The sequence below is a fragment of the Trachypithecus francoisi genome, unplaced genomic scaffold (genome assembly GCF_009764315.1).
Source record: "Trachypithecus francoisi isolate TF-2019V2 unplaced genomic scaffold, Tfra_2.0 Lachesis_group16, whole genome shotgun sequence".
Taxonomy (NCBI): domain Eukaryota; kingdom Metazoa; phylum Chordata; class Mammalia; order Primates; family Cercopithecidae; genus Trachypithecus; species Trachypithecus francoisi.
This window is the reverse complement of record NW_022681461.1, coordinates 36,066,874-36,087,416: the sequence shown is the minus strand read 5'-3', so window position 1 is coordinate 36,087,416 and position 20,543 is coordinate 36,066,874. Positions and strand designations below refer to the sequence as shown.

The window sequence follows — 20,543 nt, the reverse complement described above, 5'->3', positions numbered from 1 at the left end:
TTTAGGAACTCCATATATTATATATATTTAATTTTTTTTGGAGACAGAGTCTCGCTCTGTCGCCAGGCTGGAGTCTAGTGGCGCAATCTCGGCTCACTGCAACCTCCACCTCCCGGGTTCAAGTGATTCTCTTGCCTCAGCCTCCCGAGTAGCTGGGACTACAGGTGCCTGCCACTATGCTCGGTTAATTTTTATATTTTTAGTAGAGACAGGGTTTCACTGTGTTGGCCAGGATAGTCTCAATCTCTTGATCTCGTGATCCACCCGCCTCAGCCTCCCAAAATGCCGGGATTACAGGCGTGAGCCGCTGCGCCCGGCCCTTATTTGTTATTAAATCAATTTAACAAGGTCTTACTTTCTTACTATAATTCTCAGTTCTAAAATCTCCATATAATTATTTTGTGAATTCCAGTTCTCAGTGGAAATTCACCATGTTTTCAGCATATTAATCACAGTTACTTTAAAGTCTCTCTGATAACTGGAATTATCAAGATCACCTATGGGTCTATTCCTATAATTGGCATTCCTTCTGTTTTCTGATTATGTGGTACCGTCTTTTGGTGGAATGGCATTTTTGGCTCCAGCATGGAGCCAAAAGCTTCAGATATTATCTTATATAAAGGAAAGCTCAACCTTCCTTCTGCTGGTGAGATACTGTGGTGGTTTAACATTTAATCAGCATCTAAGCTGAGTCAAGGCTGGTTTACAGTCTTGAAATAAGATTTACTCTAACTGCATGCCTTAGCTATACAATTTCCTTTTCTTTTTTGTTTTTTTGAGATGGTGTCTCAACTCTGTCACCCAGGATGGAGTGTAGTGGCACAATCTCGGGCTCAACCTCTGCCTCCCAGGTCTAAGCGATTCTCCTGCCTCAGCCTCCCGAGTAGCTGGGGTTACAAATGCATGCCATGACGCCCGGCTAATTTTTTGTATTTTTAGTAGAGACGGGGTTTCACCGTGTTAGCCAGGATGGTCTCCATCTCCTGACCTTGCGATCCACCTGCCTCGGCCTCCTGAAGTGCTAGAATTACAGGCATGAACCACCGCACCCAGCCAGCCATCCAGTTTTCAAACTAAAAGACCCACATATTCTGTGGAGCCATTACACCAGTTACCCTAAGATCTAGTGTATGCCTTCTAAGACTGCTGAAAATGTCACTTCTTACGTTTCCAACCTCTTGCCCAGCAGAAGTCCAGTATTCAACCAAAGCTGAAAGCAGGCCACATGCTTGAGGCATCCCAAATATCTGCCAAAAGCTCTACTGATTTCTCTTTCCATCCGACTCCTAGCTGCTCTGAACTAGATTTTACACTGCATCCAGAATTAGCATATTCCCCAGGGACAAAACACAACTACAAAGCTAGCTGCCTTCTGAGATTCTTACCTCTCCAGAGACATACCCGCAGTGGTTCTCTTTGATTCTCTCATGCATTCAAAGAATGACTATTTCATCAGGCTATTCTAGTTGTTTTAGCTAAAAGCACTAATCTACTGCCAGCTGTCCCACCCTATCTGGAAAACAGGTGCTTTCCATGTACCACTTTAAATGATTCAATAAACATCATAAATTCAAGGCCAAAGCCACTTTTTCACTTATTTACCATTTTTGTTAAAGGCTATCAAGACATTATTTATGCACAAAACTAAACACCATTGATCATAATAAAAACATGCATATAATCAATTCATTCCTCAAGAAATATCCTATTTCACTGAATCTAATGGGCTGATAATTGTAAAACAATTTATGAGCTATGAAAAAAAACTAGACTGAAATCAGGCAGTCTAAGAACTCCCAAATAAAGCTGGAACACCAAATGATAAATGGCAACTATAAGACACGTTATGTAATTTCAACTAAGAAAAAAAGACTGATTAGGTGTCTAAGGAAGACTTTCAAATAAAGCTTAGACACCAACCCGTTCTCACAGTTAAAGTGAGAAATAAGTCACCTTGCAGATAAAGACACATTCTTGTTTCAATACTGCCACTGGGTATAAGGGGAAAAAAGCATCCTCCAAGAATTAAATGATAAGCTAGGATTCAGTCCGGTTCAGAGACCTGAATTCATGCTACCCATGTGGTGTAAAAAGGCTCAAGCAGAGAATTTAAGTTAAAGTTAAATGGCACTCCCAAGTGACTGGTAGACAAGCAAATTCAAATCTTCGAAAGAATTCAACTTCAGTCAGCTCAACAGCAATTTTAAGACACACTTTTATTTCAGAGATGTTAAAATACAAAAAAAAAAAAAAAACTATTCTCTCGGAATCTATGAAATACCGTACTGAAAATCTACTATAACTAGTGCCTAGAACAGGGCCTGGCACACAACAGCAAACAAAAACAAAGCATTAACATTCCAGTGGTGTGACAGGCAAAACAATGGGCCCCAAAGAGGTTCATGTCCTAATTCCAGGAACCTATAAATATGTTACCTCATATGGCAAAAAGGACTTTGCACATTAAAAACCTTGAAATGGGAAGATTATCCATGCAGACCCAATATAATCACAGGGGAAGGGGAGGCAGAGGAGAGAATATGAAGGGAATGCATCCACAAAAAGAACTGTAAAAGAGATGCAACACTGTTGGCTTTGAAGGTGGAGAGAACAGGTAATAAGCAAAGGCATGTGGGAGGCCTCTGAAATATGGAAAAGGCAAGAAAATGGGTTCCCCCTTAGAGTCCACAAAAATGAATATATCCCTACTGACAATGATTTTTGCCTACTGAAATCCAAATCCATTTAAGATTTCTAACCTCCAAACTGTACTATGATTTCTTGTTTAAGATACTATGTTTGTGGTAATTTGTTGTAGCAGCAATAGGAAACTATACATGTGGGGTCATGTATAAAATAAAGAATTCAGAAAAACTCAGAGTAAGGGAGAATTTAAATAGCTTATGTCTGGTATGTATGTGATTTTAAAAAGGGTGAGCAAGAAAGGTCACTCTGAAGATACTTTTGAGCAGAGAACTGAAATAAGAGACAGAGTAAGCCAAATCAGTATCTGCATAGGGGAGAACATCAAGTACAAAGGCCTCAAGGCAGGAGCATGTTTGCATGACCGAGCAACACACTGAGGCCAGCATGGCCGAAGCACAGTGACCTGTGACTTATAACTTGATATGCATATTAAGTATGTGTCCTGTAAGAAAGACTTAGTAAGTATATCACTATAGAAATTTCTTAAGTATGAAAAAAATTTAGTAAATAAACTCCATAAAAATGACACCAAACCTAAAATGTATCTGTAGATTTTTCTTTTTATTTTCCGAGACGGAGTCTCGCTCAGTCGCCCAGGCTGGAGTGCCGTGGCGTGATCTCCCTTCACTGCAAGCTCCAGCTCCTGGGTTCACGCCATTCTCTTGCCTCAGCCTCCCGAGTAGCTGGGACTACAGGTGCCCACCACCATGCCTGGCTAATTTTTTTTTTGTATTTTTAGTAGAGACGGGGTTTCACCTGTTAGCCAGGATGATTTTGATCTCCTGACCTCGTGATCCTCCCGCCTCGGCCTCCCAAAGTGCTGGGATTATAGGAGTGAGCCAACATGCCCAGCCCTTTTCTCTTTTTTTTTTGAGACAGAGTCTCACTCTGTTGTCCAGGCTGGAGTACAGTGGTGTGATCTCTGCTCACTACAACCTTTTCCTGGGTTAAAGCGATTATCCTGCCTCAGCCTCCCAAGGACTTGGAATTACAGGGGTGCATCAGCATTCCCAGCTAACTTTTTCGTATTTTTAGCAGAGATGGCGTTTTATCAAGTTGCCTAGACTGGTCTAGTACTCCCGACCTCAGGTGATCTGCCCGCCTCGGCCTCCCAAAGCGCTGGGATTACAGGCGCGAGCCACAGCACCTGGCCCTAATTTTTATATTTTTAGTAGAGATGGGGTTTCACCCTGTTGGCCAGGCTGGTCTTGAACTCCTGACCTCAACTGATCCACCTGCCTCGGCCTCCCAAAGTGCTAGGATTATAGGCGCAAGCCACCATGCTTGGCCTTTATCTGTAGTTTCAGTAAGGTAAATTAATTTTCTTGCTATAGGATTCAAATACTACTTTACTTATGAAAATCTAAATCAGCATAAGTTCACATGGTACTAAATATTGTATTACAATAGTAAGTGAAGAAATTATTTTTAAAAATGTTTTTGAATTCCAAACTTGTTTTCAATTTTTTTCAAAGCTAAAATAAACAGAAAATGACAACATGAAAATAGAATTTGATGACTAGAATTAGTTCAAGCATATGCACTTTTTGGCACTCACAAATTAAAAACAGAAACAAGCATGAACTTTAACTCCAAGCTCCCTTATCAAATATCCAAGGCAGATTAAAAATCACATCCTCTATTTGCTTCTTCCTTTGCACCTTCAACACAATAGAGAGGATCAAAGCTGAAGATTAGTTCTTTGTAAGTCTAACAAAACTGATAGACCTCTGGTGAGAATGGTCAAGAAGTCACAAACTAAATTCGGAAATAAAAAACATCATAACAGATTAACACATTAAAAAGATGTAGTTACCGAACAAATTTATGATAATAGATTTTAAAATTTAGATGCAATGGATAAATTCCTAGAAAATTAAATTCTAGTTCCAGAAATAGAAAACATGAATAGTCCTCTGATCATTACAGAAACCGAATCAACCATAAAAGAACCATCCCACAAAGAAAACTCAACCCCAGATGACTTTATTGAGAAGTTCTACCAAACATTCAAGACAAGGACACAAAACTCTACCATAAGAAAAAGAAGATTCCAAATTATTTTGTGAAACTAGTATAAATCTGCGAAGGACAGTGAGATAGGAAAATAAACATGCAAATTTCACGCACTAATACAATGCAAAAATCCTACACAAAACACTGTCAAACCAAATCTAGGAGAGCATATCCACAAAATACCAGTATCAAACATTATAGTTATGGAAGAAATTTTGTATGTTTTCTCTTGGAAAGCAGGGGGAAAAGATGCCTGTTATCACTACTTCTTTTCAACAATGTAATTCAGGCCCAAATGGTAAATAAGGACAAGAGGAAGAAATCAAAAGTAAAGAAAAAGACAAAAATCTCAGAATTCACAGATGATTATAATTGTAAACATTTTGAAACAATCTACCTGTAAATTAAAATTAGTAAATCTAATAAAGCTACTGAATCCAAGATCAAAGGATACTTGTATTCCTATATACCAGAAAGAGAAAAGATGACTGGAAAATTCAAATGGAAGTACACAGAGCTAAGAATATACAAAACCTACTTGAAGAACAAGGAAGGATCACGTGCTCTGTTGTATTATGGAAGCGTAGAACTGATATAAGGATACACAAAAAACAGACCCATGGTACAGAATAGAGAAGTCAGAAGCATTCATCAAATATAAGATTCTTGATATGATAGAGGTGATACTGAAGATCAATGGGAGGGAAATTGGCTTTTCAATAAACAGTGGTAGGAAAAATGTTTACTCGTATGTATTGAGTTAAATTAGACCCTTACCTCACACTGTACACAAAAATCTACTCCAAGTCAATTAAAGACCTAAAGAGGCCGGGCGCGGTGGCTCAAGCCTGTAATCCCAGCACTTTGGGAGGCCGAGACGGGCGGATCACGAGGTCAGGAGATCGAAACCATCCTGGCTAACACGGTGAAACCCCGTCTCTACTAAAAATACAAAAAGCTAGCCGGGCGAGGTGACGGGCGCCTGTAGTCCCAGCTACTCCGGAGGCTGAGGCAGGAGAATGGTGTAAACCCGGGAGGCGGAGCTTGCAGTCAGTGAGCTGAGATCTGGCCACTGCACTCCAGTCCGGGCGACAGAGCGAGACTCCGCCTCAAAAAAAAAAAAAAAAAAAAAAAAAACCTAAAGAAAGGCAAAACCACAAATCTTTTAGAAGGTAATAAAAGAGTATCTTTAAGAAAGACACAGAAAGTACAAGCATAAAGGAAAAAAACTTTCTTGAACTCTGATAACCTCAACTGCATTAAAATTAAGAAAACTACTATTCAAACATCATAAGGAGAAAAAGACAAGCCACAGAATTAGAAAAGGTATTTCTGCCACATATAACCGAAATGGCCTAGTCTCCATAATTACAACTCCTAAAAATGAATAACTTTATTTAATTAACAAAAAAAGCCAGCAAATTGGAACAGGTCCTCACAAAAGATATATCCAATTTGTCAATAAAAATACGAAAAGGTTCTCAACCCCATTAGGAGTTAGAGAATTGCAAATCAAAGCCAAAATGAGATACTATTATACACCCACCTGATTAGTGGAAACTGAAGTCTGAAAAAACTAAGCATGGATGAGAAAACAGAAAGGGAACTCTCATACTGTTGCAGAACTGTAATCTGGTACAGACACTTGGTTCTACCTACTCAAGTTGAAGATGCAGATTCTACAACCTAGTAATTTTAATCCTAGGCATTATACACTCTACAGAAACTAATGCACACAAGTGCCAGGATATAGGTATAGGTACAAGAACATCAAGATGGCAGCATTGTTTCTAACAGCCCCAAAATGCCTATCAACAGCAGAATGCATTTGTTCTTTCAACCTGTTATCCATTCTTACCAGTGAGGATAAAAGATTTCTAATCATTAAAAAAAAAAAAAAAATTTCTCTGGATGCGGTGGCTCACACCTGTAATCCCAGCACTTTGGGAGACTGGGGCAAGCAGATTGCCTGAGCTCAGGAGTTCAAAACCAGCCTGGTTTTGAACAAAAAATGAAATGGGCATGGTGGGGTGCACCTGTAGTCCCAGATACTCCGGTGGCTGAGGCAGAAGAACTGCTTGAATCCAGGAGGTGGAGGTTGCAGTGAGCCAGGATCGTGCTACTGCTATTCAGCCTGGGCGACAGAGCGAGATCCCGTCTCCAAAAAAAAAAAATTTCCATCCATAAGCCACAATGGCTCCTTTTTAGCTACTGTGTTCCTAATGTTTCTAGTAAAAACTTTAATGACAAAGAATACTTTACATTGTATTGTACTGTTGGGATAGCCATCACATAACCATTCTCTTTATCTAACTGGTATTTGCCTATCCATAATTTCCACTCAAGTCTTTTTGTTTGTTTGTTTTGAGATGAAGTTTCACTCTTGTTGCCCAGGCCCAGGCTGGAGTGCAATGGCATGATCTCAGCTTATGGCAACCTGCGCCTCCCAGGTCAAGTGATTCTACTGCCTCAGTCTTTCGAATAGCTGGGATTACAGGCATGCACCACCACACCCAGCTAATTTTGTATTTTTTAGTAGAGACAGGGTTTCACTAGTTGGTCAGACTGGTCTCAATCTCCTGACCTCAGGTGATCCACCCACCTTGGCCTCCTAAAGTGCTGGGATTACAGGCATGACCCACTGCACCTGGCCCACTCAGTCTTAGTTCCACTTCTAAAGCCAGTGTATTCCCACTCTTAACTATACCTCAGGATCACTTGGGAAAACTTTTTTTTTTCTTTGAGATGGAGTCTCCCTCTGTAACCCAGGCTGGAGTGCAATGGCAAGATCTCAGCTTACTGCAACCTCTGCCTCCCGGGTTCAAGTAATTATTCTGCCTCAGTCTCCCATGTAGCTGGGACTACAGGCACGCGCCACCACGCCTGACTAATTTTTGTATTTTTAGTACAGATGGGGTTTTACCATATTGGCCAGGCTGGTCTTGAACTCCTGACCTCATGATCCATCCACCTTGGCCTCCCAAAGTGCTGGGATTACAGGCATGAGCCACTGCGCCCAGCCAGGAAATCTTTTTTTAACAGCAAGCTTTTTTAGCTCAATGCTATGTGTGCCATTATCCTACTGTGTACACCTGAACACTCAAATAGGTTATAAGACTCCTAATGTAGCCAATTTATTTAGGGGCTTTCTCCTTCATGATTTGCATCCCTATCAGGCTTTCAAGTTGTTTAGAAGTCTGTGACTGAGCTATACCCTTAGTCTGGCAATAGAATCACACTTTTGTTTATAAGAAGTTCTGAAACCTGTTTTCTAAAATGTTAAGTTTTCAGCGCCTCGCATTTTTAAATCTCAGAGTCAGCAAACTTTTCCCACAAAGAGCCAGAAAGTAAGTAGTTTTGGCTTTGCAGAGAAGATGGTCTCAGTTGCAATTACTCAGCACAAAAATAGCTATCGATAATACATAAATCAATGGCCATTGCTGTGTTCCAATGATACTTTATTTACAAAAATAGGCAGCTAGTGGACCATAAGCTTGCCTATCCTTGCTTTAGATTTTAATCATTGTTCCAAGATTTGTCACCTTGTATCACTAATCCAGTTAATCAGAACTTGACAAGAATATTCGTTTAGCTGCTTATTATTATTATTTTTAAAAACACAACTGTCAGGGTTATTCTAAAACCCTCAGTGCTCAACACAATAAATCTAATAATTTATTCTAAAGAAAAGAAATGCACAAAAATGCATATACGAGGATGTTTATGTAATTACTGATAATAGAGAACTGGAAACTATTAATAGAGATTTTATTTATTAAAAAGTAAATTAGTGACTAGTCAGCAAATTATTCAGAAGCAGCAGACACACAAAGAGAGTGACAATGTTTTCCAAAGTGTAAAACAGTAACTCAAATAACGCCTAGTACTTTATCACTTCAGGAAACATCTGAAAGTATTTCTTAAAAAATTAATGATAGAAAGCTGGGCGCAGTAGCTCACGCCTGTAATCCCAACACTTTGGGAAGCAGAGGCGGGTGCATCACTTGAGGACAGGAGTTGAGACCAGCCTGGCTGGCATGGTGAAACACTGTCTCTACTAAAAATATAAAAATTAGGTGGGTGTGGTGTCGTATGCCTGTAATCCCAGCTACTTGGGAGGCTGAGGCAGGAGAACTGCATGAAACCAGGAGGCGGAGGTTGCAGTGAGCCAAGACCATGCCATTGTACTCCAGCCTGGGCTACAGAACAAGAAAGAAAGAGAAAGAGAAGGCCGGGCACAGTGGCTCACACCTGTAATCCCAGCACTTTGGGAGGCCGAGGCAGGCAGACCACGAGATCAGAAGATTGAGACCATCCTGGCTAACATGGTGAAACCCCGTCTCTACTAAAAATACAAAAAATTAGCCTGGTGTCGTGGCAGGCGCCTGTAAGTCCCAGCTACTCGGGAGGCTGAGGCAGGAGAATGGCGTGAAGGCGGAGCTTGCAGAGAGCAGAGATCGCACCACTGCACTCTACTGCACTCTAGCCTGGGCGACAGAGCGAGCCTGCGTCTCAAAAAAAAAAAAAAAAAAAAAAAAAAAAAAAAAAAAAGGAAGAGGAGGGGAGGGGAGAGGAGGAGAAGGAAAAGAAATGACTGAAATATCTGAGTGATTTGATTCAGGTGACATTTTGCATTCTGAATTCTCTTCATTAAGTTTAAATTCTGTAAGCTGAAAATTACTATGAAGGAAAATTACTGCTAGTCTGAGAAGTCCAGCAGACAGCTGGTTAAGTAGTCATCCACTGCTATTACATCAACACAGATCACAGATCCTCATAGCAATTATAGTTACTAAAATGCTTTTACATATTGTTTTGTTCGATCTATAAGAATCCCGTGAGGTAAGAATTTCTGTAATAAAACACTCAGTTATTTCTAACATTCTACCAAATAGTATCTCCAACCTTAAAGTTGAAGATCTAAGCCACGCTAACTTTTAAAAATTCTTAAGAATTTATAAAAATATTCTCCTTCAGTATGGAAATTTCCATCTCTTATAGACTCCATCTTTTTTTACTAAGGTGCACGTGCTTAATACCTAAAAATGCATTCCTTCATTAATTCAGTAATTAAACGGCACCAGTGAAGACAATCTTACCCCAGGAAAATTTTCACACGAAGTTCTTTTTTGGTCCTCGAGATTGTCTTCAGTGTGGTAATTTCTGCATCAAACCAGAATCCTCTTTGTCCAGGACTTTCTACATTATAATTAACCATTACCACATCACCAATATTTAGTTCATTCCATTTCAAAATGGTTCTAGCTCGTGGTCTAAGATCTTTGACATTCATTTCTAGAGTACCGCTTTCTGGGTATCTGAGGAGAGAGAAAACCATAAAACATGGCTTATGATTATCAAAGACAACTAAAGTTTTATGCAATGCACAGAAAAACCTAATTTACTGAGTTAATCATCTAAGAGAAAGAGTAAAATAGGTTGCAGTGTCCTTAAATAGCAGGGGTTACTTCATGTTGGCTTCTCACCTGTACTGTGATACCTACAGGGTAGTTACTGTAAGTATGAGCATGAACCCTCTCCCCATTCCCACTAGGCCTTGGAGATGTGGATCTCTTCATGGCTTGCAGGTTGTCAGGCAAATAAATGTTCAGCCCACATTCAAGAACCACAATCATCTACTTTGAGGGAGCTATATGCTATTTTTTCTAGAATAAACTATAAGTAACATATCTATTCAGTCACATATTACTGTTGTAATCTAGATATTCTCAATGAGAGACTGAATATTCGTAATGGCACTTAAATGATACACACTCATGATTTGACTTCCCAGAGCGAAACAATTCTTGCTAAAGTCTTATTAAGACATTTACTGCTAGCTGGGAAAAGTAGGGGACTGGGAAGAGTGATAAAAACACAAGCTCTTGCTCTACATGCTCTACATTCTTTTAACCCAAGTTTTGTTTTGGTTTCTGAGACAAGGTCTCACTCCGTCACCCAGGCTGGAGAATAGTGATGTAATAATAGCTCACTGTAGCCGCAAACTCCTGGGCTCAAGAAATCCCTGATCCTGAGGTGACTGAGTAGCTTGTACTACAGGCACGCGCCACCATACCCAGCTAACATGTTTTTCTTTGGTAGAAGCAGGGTCTTACTATGTTGATGAGGCTGGTTTTGAACTCCTGCCCTCAAGCAATCCTCCTGCCTCAGCCTCCCAAAGTACTGGGACTACAGACATGAGCCACCATGTCAGGCCCCAAGTTTTTTTGTTGTTTTTGGTTTTTTTTGAGATGGAGTCTTACTCTGTCGGCCAGGCTGGATGGAGTGCAGTGGTGAGATCTCGGCTCACCGCCACCTCCTGGGTTCAAATGATTCTCCTGCCTCAGCCTCCTAAGTAGCTGGGATTACAGGCATGTGCCACCACGCCTGGTTAATTTTTGTATTTTTAGCAGAGATGGGGTTTTGCCATGTTGGCCAGGCTGGTCTCGAACTCCTGACCTCAGGTGATCCACCCACCTCAGCCTCACAAAGTGCTAGGATTACAGGCATGAGCCACCATGCCCAGCCCCAAGTTTAAGTTTTAACAGGACTAGATGATGGCCCTTCTGATCTTTGTACAAGTTCATCAACTTGTGCCATTTGCAATACTTATAAGAACATGAACCTATCATGTTCCAATAGCCTCCATTTTCCCTGAAAGAGAAAGGAAAGATTCCAGTTTCTTTATCTTTTTCTTTCTTTAATGTATACTTTAAGTTCTTGGATACCTGTGCAGAACATGCAGGTTTGTTACATAGGTATACACGTGCCACGGTGGTTTGCTGCACCCATCAAACCGTCATCTACATTAGGTATTTCTCCCAATGTTATCCTTCCCCTAGCCCCACACCCTCCGACAGGCCCCGCTGTGTGATGTTCCCCTCCCTGTGTCCATGTGTTTTCATTGTTCAACTCCCACTTATGATTGAGAACATGCGGTGTTTGGTTTTCTGTTCCTGTGTTAGTTTGTTGAGGATGATGGTTTCCAGTTTCATCCATGTCCCTGCAAAGGGCATACATTCATCCTTTTTTATGGCTGCATAGTATTCCATAGTGTATATGTGCCACATTTTCTTTATCTAATCTATCACTGACAGTCTTTGGGTTGGTTCCAAGTCTTTGCTATTGTGAACAGTGCTGCAATAAACATACATGTGCATGTGTCTTTATAGTAGAATCATTTACAATCCTTTGGGTATATACCACCCAGTAACAGGATTGCTCGGTCAAATGGTATTTCTGGTTCTAGATCCTTGAGGAATTGTCTTCCACAATGGCTGAACTAATTTACACTCCCACCAACAGTATAAAAGCATTCCTATTTCTCCACATCCTCTCCAGCATCTAACATCACAATTAAAAGAACTAGAGAAGCAAGAGCAAACAAATTCAAAAGTTAGCAGAAGACAAGAAATAACTAAGATCAGAGTAGAACTGAAGGAGATAGAGACACGAAAAATCCTTCAAAAAAAAAAAAAAAAAAATCAATGAATCCAGGAGCTGTTTTTTGAAAAGATCAATAAAATAGACCACTAGCCAGACTAATAAAGGAGAGAAGAATCAAATAGACTCAAAAAAAAAAAAAAATGAAGAGTATCACCACTGAACCCACAGAAATAAAAACTACCATCAGAGAATACTATAAACACCTCTACACAAATAAACTAGAAAATCTAGAAGAAATGGATAAATCCCTGGACACATACACCCTCCCAAGACTAAATCAGTAAGAAGTCGAATCCCTGAATAGAACAAATAACAAGTTCTGAAATTGTGGTAGTAATTTATAGCCTACCAACCAAAAAAAGCCTAGGACCAGATGGATTCACAGCCAAGTTCTACCAGAGGTACAAAGAGGAGCTGGGTACCATTTCTTCTGAAACTATTCCAAACAACAGAAAAAGAAGAACTCCTTCCTAACTCATTTTATGAGGCCAGCATCATCCTGATACAAAAATCTGGCAGAGACACAACAAAAAAAGAAAATCTCAGGCCAATATCCCTATGAACATCGATGTGAAAATCCTCAATAAAATACTGGCAAGCTGAATCCAGCAGCACATCAAAAAGCTCATCTACCATGATCAAAGTTGGCTTCATCCCTGGGATGCAAGGCTGGTTCAACATATGCAAATCAATAAACGTAATCCGTCACATAAACAGAACCAATGACAAAAACCACACGATTATCTTAACAGACGAGGAAAAGGCCTTCTATAAAGTTCAACCCCTTCATGCTAAAAACTCTCAATAAACTAGTTTTGATGGAACATATCCCAAAGTAAGAGCTATTTATGACAAACCCATAGCCAACATTATACTGAATGGGCAAAAAAACTGGAAGCATTCCCTTTGAAAACCAGCATAAGACAAGGATGCCCTCTCTCACCACTCTTATTCGACATAGTATTGGAAGTTCTGGCCAGGGCAATCAGGCAAGAGAAAGAAAGTATTCAAATAGGAACAGAGGAAGTCAAATTGTTTCTGTTTGCAGATGACATGATTGTACATTTAGAAAACTCCATCGTCTCAGCCCAAAATCTCCTTAAGATGATCAGCAATGTCAGCAAAGTCTCAGGATACAAAATCAATGTGCAAAAATCACAAGCATTCCTATACACCACCAACAGACAAAGAGAGAGCCAAATGATGAGTCAACTCCCATTCACAATCGCTACAAAGAGAGTAAAATACCTAGGAATACAACTTACAAGGGATGTGAAGGACCTCACCAAGGAGGACTACAAACCAGTGCTCAAGGAAATAAGAGGACACAAACAAATGGAACAACATTCCATGCTCATGGATAGAAAGAATCAGTATTGTGAAAATGGCCATACTGCCCAAAGTAATTTACAGATTGAATGCTGTCCCCATCAAGCTACCATTGATTTGCTTCACAGAATTAGAAAACACTACTTTAAATTTCATATGGAACTAAAAAGGAGCCCGTATAGCCAAGATTATCCTAAGCAAAAAGAACAAAGCTGGCAGCATCACACTACCTGAATTCAAACTATACTACAAGGCTACAGTAACTAAAACAGCATGGTACTGGTACCAAAACAGAGATATAGACCAATGGAACTGAACAGAGGCCTCAGAAATAACGCCACACATCTACAACCATCTGATCTTTGACAAACTTGACAAAAACAAGAAATGGGGAAAAGATTCCCTATTTAATAAATGGTGTTGGGAAAACTGGCTAGCCATATGCAGAAAACTGAAACTGGACCTTTCCTTACACCTTATATAAAAATTAACTCAAGATGGATTAAAGACTTAAACCTAAGACCTAAAACCATAAAATCCCTAGAAGAAAACCTAGGCAATACCATGCCGGACAAAGGCATAGGCAAAGACTCCATGTCCAAAACACCAAAAGCAATGGCAACAAAAGCCAAAATTGACAAATGGGATCTAATTAAACTGAAGACCTTCTGCAGAGCAAAAGAAACTATCATCAGAGTGAAACAGGCAACCTACAGAACAGGAGAACATTTTTACAATCTATCCATCTGACAGAGGGCTAATATCCAGACTCTACAAAGAGCTTAAACAAATTTACAAGAAAAAAACAACCCCATCAAGAAGTAGGCAAAGGATATGAAGAGACACTTCTCAAAAGAAGACATTTATGCAGCCAACAAACATATGAAAAAAAGCTCATCATCACTGGTCATTAGAGAAATGCAAATCAAAACCACACTGAGATACCATCTCACACCAGTTAGAATGGCAATCATTAAAAAGTCAGGAAAAAACAGATTCTAGTTTTTATATGTAGCCAGCTCTCCAAGTAACATTTAAAAAAGAAAAAGCCAAGAAATTTCATCAGAAAGCAAAACCATGTAAAAATTCTAGCAGTATCTTGGCTTTATGTATATTTCCTAATAGGAAGCATCACAAATCTAACCTGACCTGAACCTAAAGCTTTATAAGGTTCTTCAATATTATGTATTTTTATTTATTGTTTTTAGAGACAGGGTCTCACTCTATCACCCAGTCTGGAGTGCAGTGGCATGATCATGCTTGCTGCAGCCTCGGCCACTCAGGCTCAAGCAATCCTCTTACCTCAGCCTCCCAAGAAGTGGGGGCTACAGGCATATGTCACTACGCCCGGCTAGTTTTAAAACTTTTTGTGGAGACAGGGTCTCACCATGTTGCCCAGGCTGGTCTCAGACTCCTGGGCTCAAGTGATTCTCCCATCTTGGCCTCCCAAAGTGCTCAGATTATAGGCATAAGCAATCATGTTGAGCGGGGTTCTTCAATTTTAGGCCTAACTTCCTAATATCATTAGACCAAAGAAATCAGTTACAGTCCACACTGGCTTCTACAAAATTAAGACCTGCTGCTCCTATGTATTACTAGGTAGCAGGGGGACAAAGAAATGAGTAACATCTGGTTCGTGCTCTTAAAAAGCTCAATCTATTGAAGGTAGGCCAGACTACTACAGCAGTGGTTCTCAAAGTATGGTCCCAGATCAGCAGCATCAGCATCATCTGTGGATGTGCTAGAAATCCAAATTCTTGGGCTCCATCTCAGACCCTGAGTCAGAAACTCTAGAAATGAAGTCCAGCAATCTACGTTTACAAATCCCCTCAGTGATTCCGATGCATGCTCAAGTTTAAAATCTCATTTTAAAGAGTCACAGAAATATAAGAATATTTGTGATATTAAATATCGTATCATAGTGAGGCAGCATTAAAAAGGTAGGAACTAAGGGAAGAAATCTTGAACCGTTACCCAACTAAGAGTGGCCTGCTCAAAATGAAAGTGGGCCTGAAGTTAGAAACAGCTAGTCCTGGCTCTTCCAAATCAAACAAGGACTACGAAAGCTCAGGAATCTAATAGTATACCTAACTCATTTAGATTAAATATATATTAATCCTGTGTGGGATCTTACAGCAGGTGATGGGGGTTGGGGGGCAGAACTCTAAGAAAAGCCACTCTGAGATCACATCGTTCCGACACAGGAAAGAGAAGGTACTTGATACTGAATCAAAGATAAGCTTTTGGAACTCATTCTATGCCTTAAGTCCATGAAGAAATCGACACACTCTTGCCACAACAGATATAACACTTAGCCTAAATGTCCCTGCCAGCCTCAATCATCATCTTTCCCAATTCAAACCATTTTTAATGAATTTCCTTCCACTCATGTGACAAGGTTTTGGATCATTGTATCATCCTGGTGTCTTCACTCAAAAGATGTTCTATTTTCAGCCAGCCTAGGTTTAGATTCCCAACTGAGCTTCTCCCTCAACTTTCCATCAACTCCTCAACTTAGCTTCTGGTCACTGTGTATACTTGGGAAAGTTACCAAACCTTTTGGACTATATTCCTATCTGTAAAATGTACCTAATGGTAACTGTATCTCATATGGTGGTTTTGAGAACTAAAATGAGAAGTCTTTTAAAGCACTTAGAACAGTACATAATGGGGTAAGTAAATGTATTTTTTTTTATTATGCAGAAATAATGCTAAAGAAGGAACCTGACAAGTACAAAATTATGTCTATAGTTCTCTTCTCCATTTCAATCCCCACTTTTTTTTTTTTTTTTGAGACAGAGTCTTACTCTGTCACCCAGGTTGGAGTGCAATGGCATGATCTCGGCTCAGTGAAACCTCTGCCACCCGGGTTCAAGTGATTCTCCTGCCTCAGCCTCCCGAATAGCTGGGACTACAGGCGCCTGCCACCATGCCTGGTTGGTTTTTTGTATTTTTAGTAGAGACGGGGTTTTACCATGTTAGCTAGGATGGTCTCTCCTGACCTCGTGATCTGCCTGCCTTGGCCAATCCCATTTTTTAATGGTCAAACCTAAATTTAAAGTCTGTAGCCCAACATCTGGTGTTTATACACTCATGTTATTTCACAATGGTTTGGTGAGAAAAATAACGAACAATTTTTCTCAATCTATAAAATGAGGTTAAACTAGATCTTTTAGTGCTTTTCTAATTCCACAGTTGTAAATTCATTTCCTGCCTCAATATTCTTAAGGCCATGTAAGACAGAAGCCTGTTCTATTTCAGATGAGATTCCTTTCTCAGCTGTAATGTGAAAATTATTTGAACAACACATTATCATCATTCTATATGTAAAAGGCATGTATCAGTGGCAAAAAAACCCACCTCCATTAACCTAACTTTGTCAAAATTAAATACCCAGAATGGAAAGATTTTGAACCAAGTAAAGAACCTCAACAAAGTTTTAAAATTGTGTATAAAGTAATGTTTATATGGAGACAGGGCGAAATAAATCATTCCATACACCACAGCAAGAGAATTTAAGCTATACCTGCACCTAAACTAAATTTGTACAAATCCAGGAGAGAGTTACGTAGTGGATTATACATACATTCTGTATGTACTCATACATACACATAGTTAAGTCTGTAGAAGGTAGGTCATGAAAATGAAGCGTACATTTTTAAATTCTAGCCAAGGAGACAGTAGGTCAACTGCTAGGAGAAAACAACAACAACAACAAAAACAGAAAAGGAACATAAAACTACTCTTAAACTTGGGAACCTATTATATGCTCAAATGTTACCTAATATTTTCCTAGGCATCTTCAGTTACACATATTTTAACATATACAGTGATAACTCCAAAGCTCCACTGTAGCCCTAACTTTTCAGATTCATATAACCAACTACACCTCCAAATGAAATGTCCCAGAAGCACCTCAAATGCAAAGCATCCAAAATGGAATCTCCCTACCCCATAATCTGCTGGTGCTCAATATTCTCTGAGAAAAACCCTTCATGCTCTTAGAAGTGTAAGGGTTATCTCCAATTCCTCTTATATTGCCTTTATCCAGTTACTTAGTCCCACTTATGATAATCTGTTAATGATTGTTTAATGTAACTCTATCTCCTTAGTTAAGATATACATTTCTCAGACTAGGCCCAACACATCTCCCCATCTTTAGGATCACACCTTTCAATCCATATCATACTTCTGCCAAAATGAAGATTCTAAGACACAGATCTACTTAAAATATTTTATGAAGTTTGATTACAGTTTGTTGACAGGCTATGGGAAAACAGGCACTCTCATATACTACTGACAAATACAAAGTGGTATTTTCCCCTCTTAGAGGAGAATCTGTTAATTACTAGAAACACTGTCTATACATTTACTTTTTGGCCCAGGAATTCCTGATGAAAAGATACAAAGGCTATTTACAGCTGCCCTATTTTTAACAGTTCTAAAAACAATCAAACGTCCATAACGGAAACCCTCAAGATAACATGATACAGTTATATAACAGAATATTGTGCTCCTATAAAAAAGAAATGAGAAACATATACTATGAAGTGATCTTCAAGATACATGAACTTAAAAAAACATGAGTAAAACGGTATGTGTAGGGTTATATTTTCTATCTAGTGTATATATGTATAAATACACATATATACACTAGATATGGGTATATGGCATATATACAAATGCGTATATACACAATACACTTTTATTAAAACAGAAGCATAAACTAAACTAACAAATATTGTTACTTAAAAAACTAGGTGGGAGGCTGAGGCAGGAGAATCGCTTGAACCCAAGGAGGCAGAGACTGCAGTGAGCCGAGATCATGCCACTGCACTCCAGCCTGGCGAAAGACCGAGACTCTGTCTCAAAAAACAAAACTAGGTAAGAAACAGGATAGAAGGAATCAGGATGGAAGCTCAGCATCTCTTAGTACACTTTGTTTTGGAGATTTAACTACAGAACTATGTAATGTGTCACACGAATATAAACACAATTAACAAAATGTGTGAAATCCCTAAAAACCAAAAGCATAATGAATGAAACTACACAACTGGTAGCCTAACAACACCAAGATAAATGATTACAAGTTATGTGAAAGCACACCAAGTTCACTAGACAGCCCAAATGATATATTTCCTAAGGATAAAAAATAACAATTTTTCAGTAGTCCTATTGTTTGCAATATGAGTATTGTTAGTCTGAAACTACCATGAGTAGGATAAAGCAAATCAGTGATATCATTAGAAACTGTGATTTTCAGGGTAAGAGAAAATAAATACAAAATCACAGAGGTTAAGTTATAACCCTTTCCTCCTCTAAATTTAATTGGAAATATCAATATTCACCCATGGTATATTTAAGTATTTCCTAGTTCTGTTTCAATGAAAAGATCTAGAAACATGCATGATCAAGCACGTATCAATGAGCAGCACAGACTATGTGCTCTAAATACCATTTCCAATTCAAAATAACTAGGATTCCTAGACATGGCTGAACCCAGCGCTGGAACATTCTGTTATACCTGAACATAAAGAAACATTCAAAAACTATTATGTCACTTTAAACTTGAAGGATCTTCCACAGGCTAAAGATGAGACAATCTAAGCACCAAAGTAACAACTGGGATAGGTTAAAAATAAGTGTTAAAAGGCACTGGAAGTTCCTAATACTTAAAAGTATCAATGTCATCGGTCAACCTTTGAAGGATCCTAGGGAATTACAATACAAGCTGGTAACAAATTTTGAGTGTATCAGGCTGACAATACCTGAATCTTACCACAGAAAAGTATTATGTGTCTCCTGATGGGATAACAAGCCATAGGTAAACAAACACTGTCTCTCAAGTAGTCTTATCTAATAGAGTTTAAATCAAATCAAACTTTAGATGTAATTATTAGCTTCTCAGGAAACTAACACATAACAGAAAAATGTGTCAAATATCACTACAGTAATGTGATCAGTAAAATCCAGACTGAGAAAATTGTGCAAGACAAATGACACAGTTTATTGAAATAAACAGGGGGGAAAGGGGGACGAAATCTGTAGATCAGGACTTACCAACTAAATGCAATGGGTGGGGTTTGTTTTTGAACCTTATTTGAACAACCTAAGTACATTTTTAAACAGATAATTAAGAAACTACGAACACTGACTTGTTATCTGATGTTAAGGAATCACTGGGAATTTTATGTGACATTTGTTGTTACACTTTGTATGTCAGCGTTTCCAAGTTCATTTCCAGGTTCACTGATGTAGCAGAACTCATAGGACTCCTCTACATATTACAGCATGAAGCTATACCCATGGCTGAGTTAATACAGCCAAAAAACAAACAACAACAAAAAGCAAAATCAGTAAAGGGAAAAGGCACATGAGGTGACTAGAGGAAACCAGACACAAGCTCTCTGAAGAGTCATCTCCTAGTGGAGTCACACAGGGCATGCTTAATGCCTCCAACAACCAACTGTGAAAACCCAGGTCAAATATTGTCTGCTAGGGCAGATTAAAGTGTTCAAGGTAATTAGGAGCTGATAATATGTACTGCCTAGCACACACCAGAATTCCAGATTCCCAGAAGCAAGTGTTCAGCATAAACCATATTGTTTGCAAAAACAGTTTAGACAAAGAGAACCATTTTTAATCAGAAAATAATGGGAATGTTCCTGAAATTGAAGGTTTCCAAACAGCAGGCAAGGGACAACCCATATAAGCTGACCATTTCAGGGATACCAGTCTCAGATCTGATGTTAACTTTTTTCTGCAAACTCTAAAAAGCATCCTTTTTAAGTCATTTTGTCCGTTCGATACTCTGGCAAAGACGACAAGATGAAGGTAACACCTATGAAAGATAGGGAAAGAAAGGAGAACTAGGTAGTAAAAGCCCTTAGACCATGATGCCGGTCTATCACTTTGAAAGAAGGAAGGGGCAGGAAAAGCCTGAGTGTGGTTCAACTCTGACATCTTGGAAAGCATAATGGTAAGCTCAGGTGTGAAATTAACATTGGGCAAAAATTGCCAAATCTAGAAGCTCTGCCATACTTGGT

At 39.2% G+C, this 20,543-nt stretch overlaps 1 protein-coding gene across 3 annotated transcripts in view; it reads right to left on the bottom strand.

The window, feature by feature from the left end:
* The window catches only part of UHRF2 (ubiquitin like with PHD and ring finger domains 2), a 100,352-nt gene that overhangs the window by 44,398 nt on the left and 35,411 nt on the right, over positions 1-20,543 (bottom strand). For 2 of the 3 annotated variants that reach the window (XM_033237301.1, XM_033237303.1), the window contains exon 4: positions 9,822-10,040. The exons of the other annotated variant lie outside the window; for it this stretch is intronic. In XM_033237301.1, the coding sequence (XP_033093192.1) occupies positions 9,822-10,040 (219 nt within the window). The remainder of the gene's footprint in view (positions 1-9,821; positions 10,041-20,543) is intronic. 3 annotated transcript variants of the gene reach the window in all.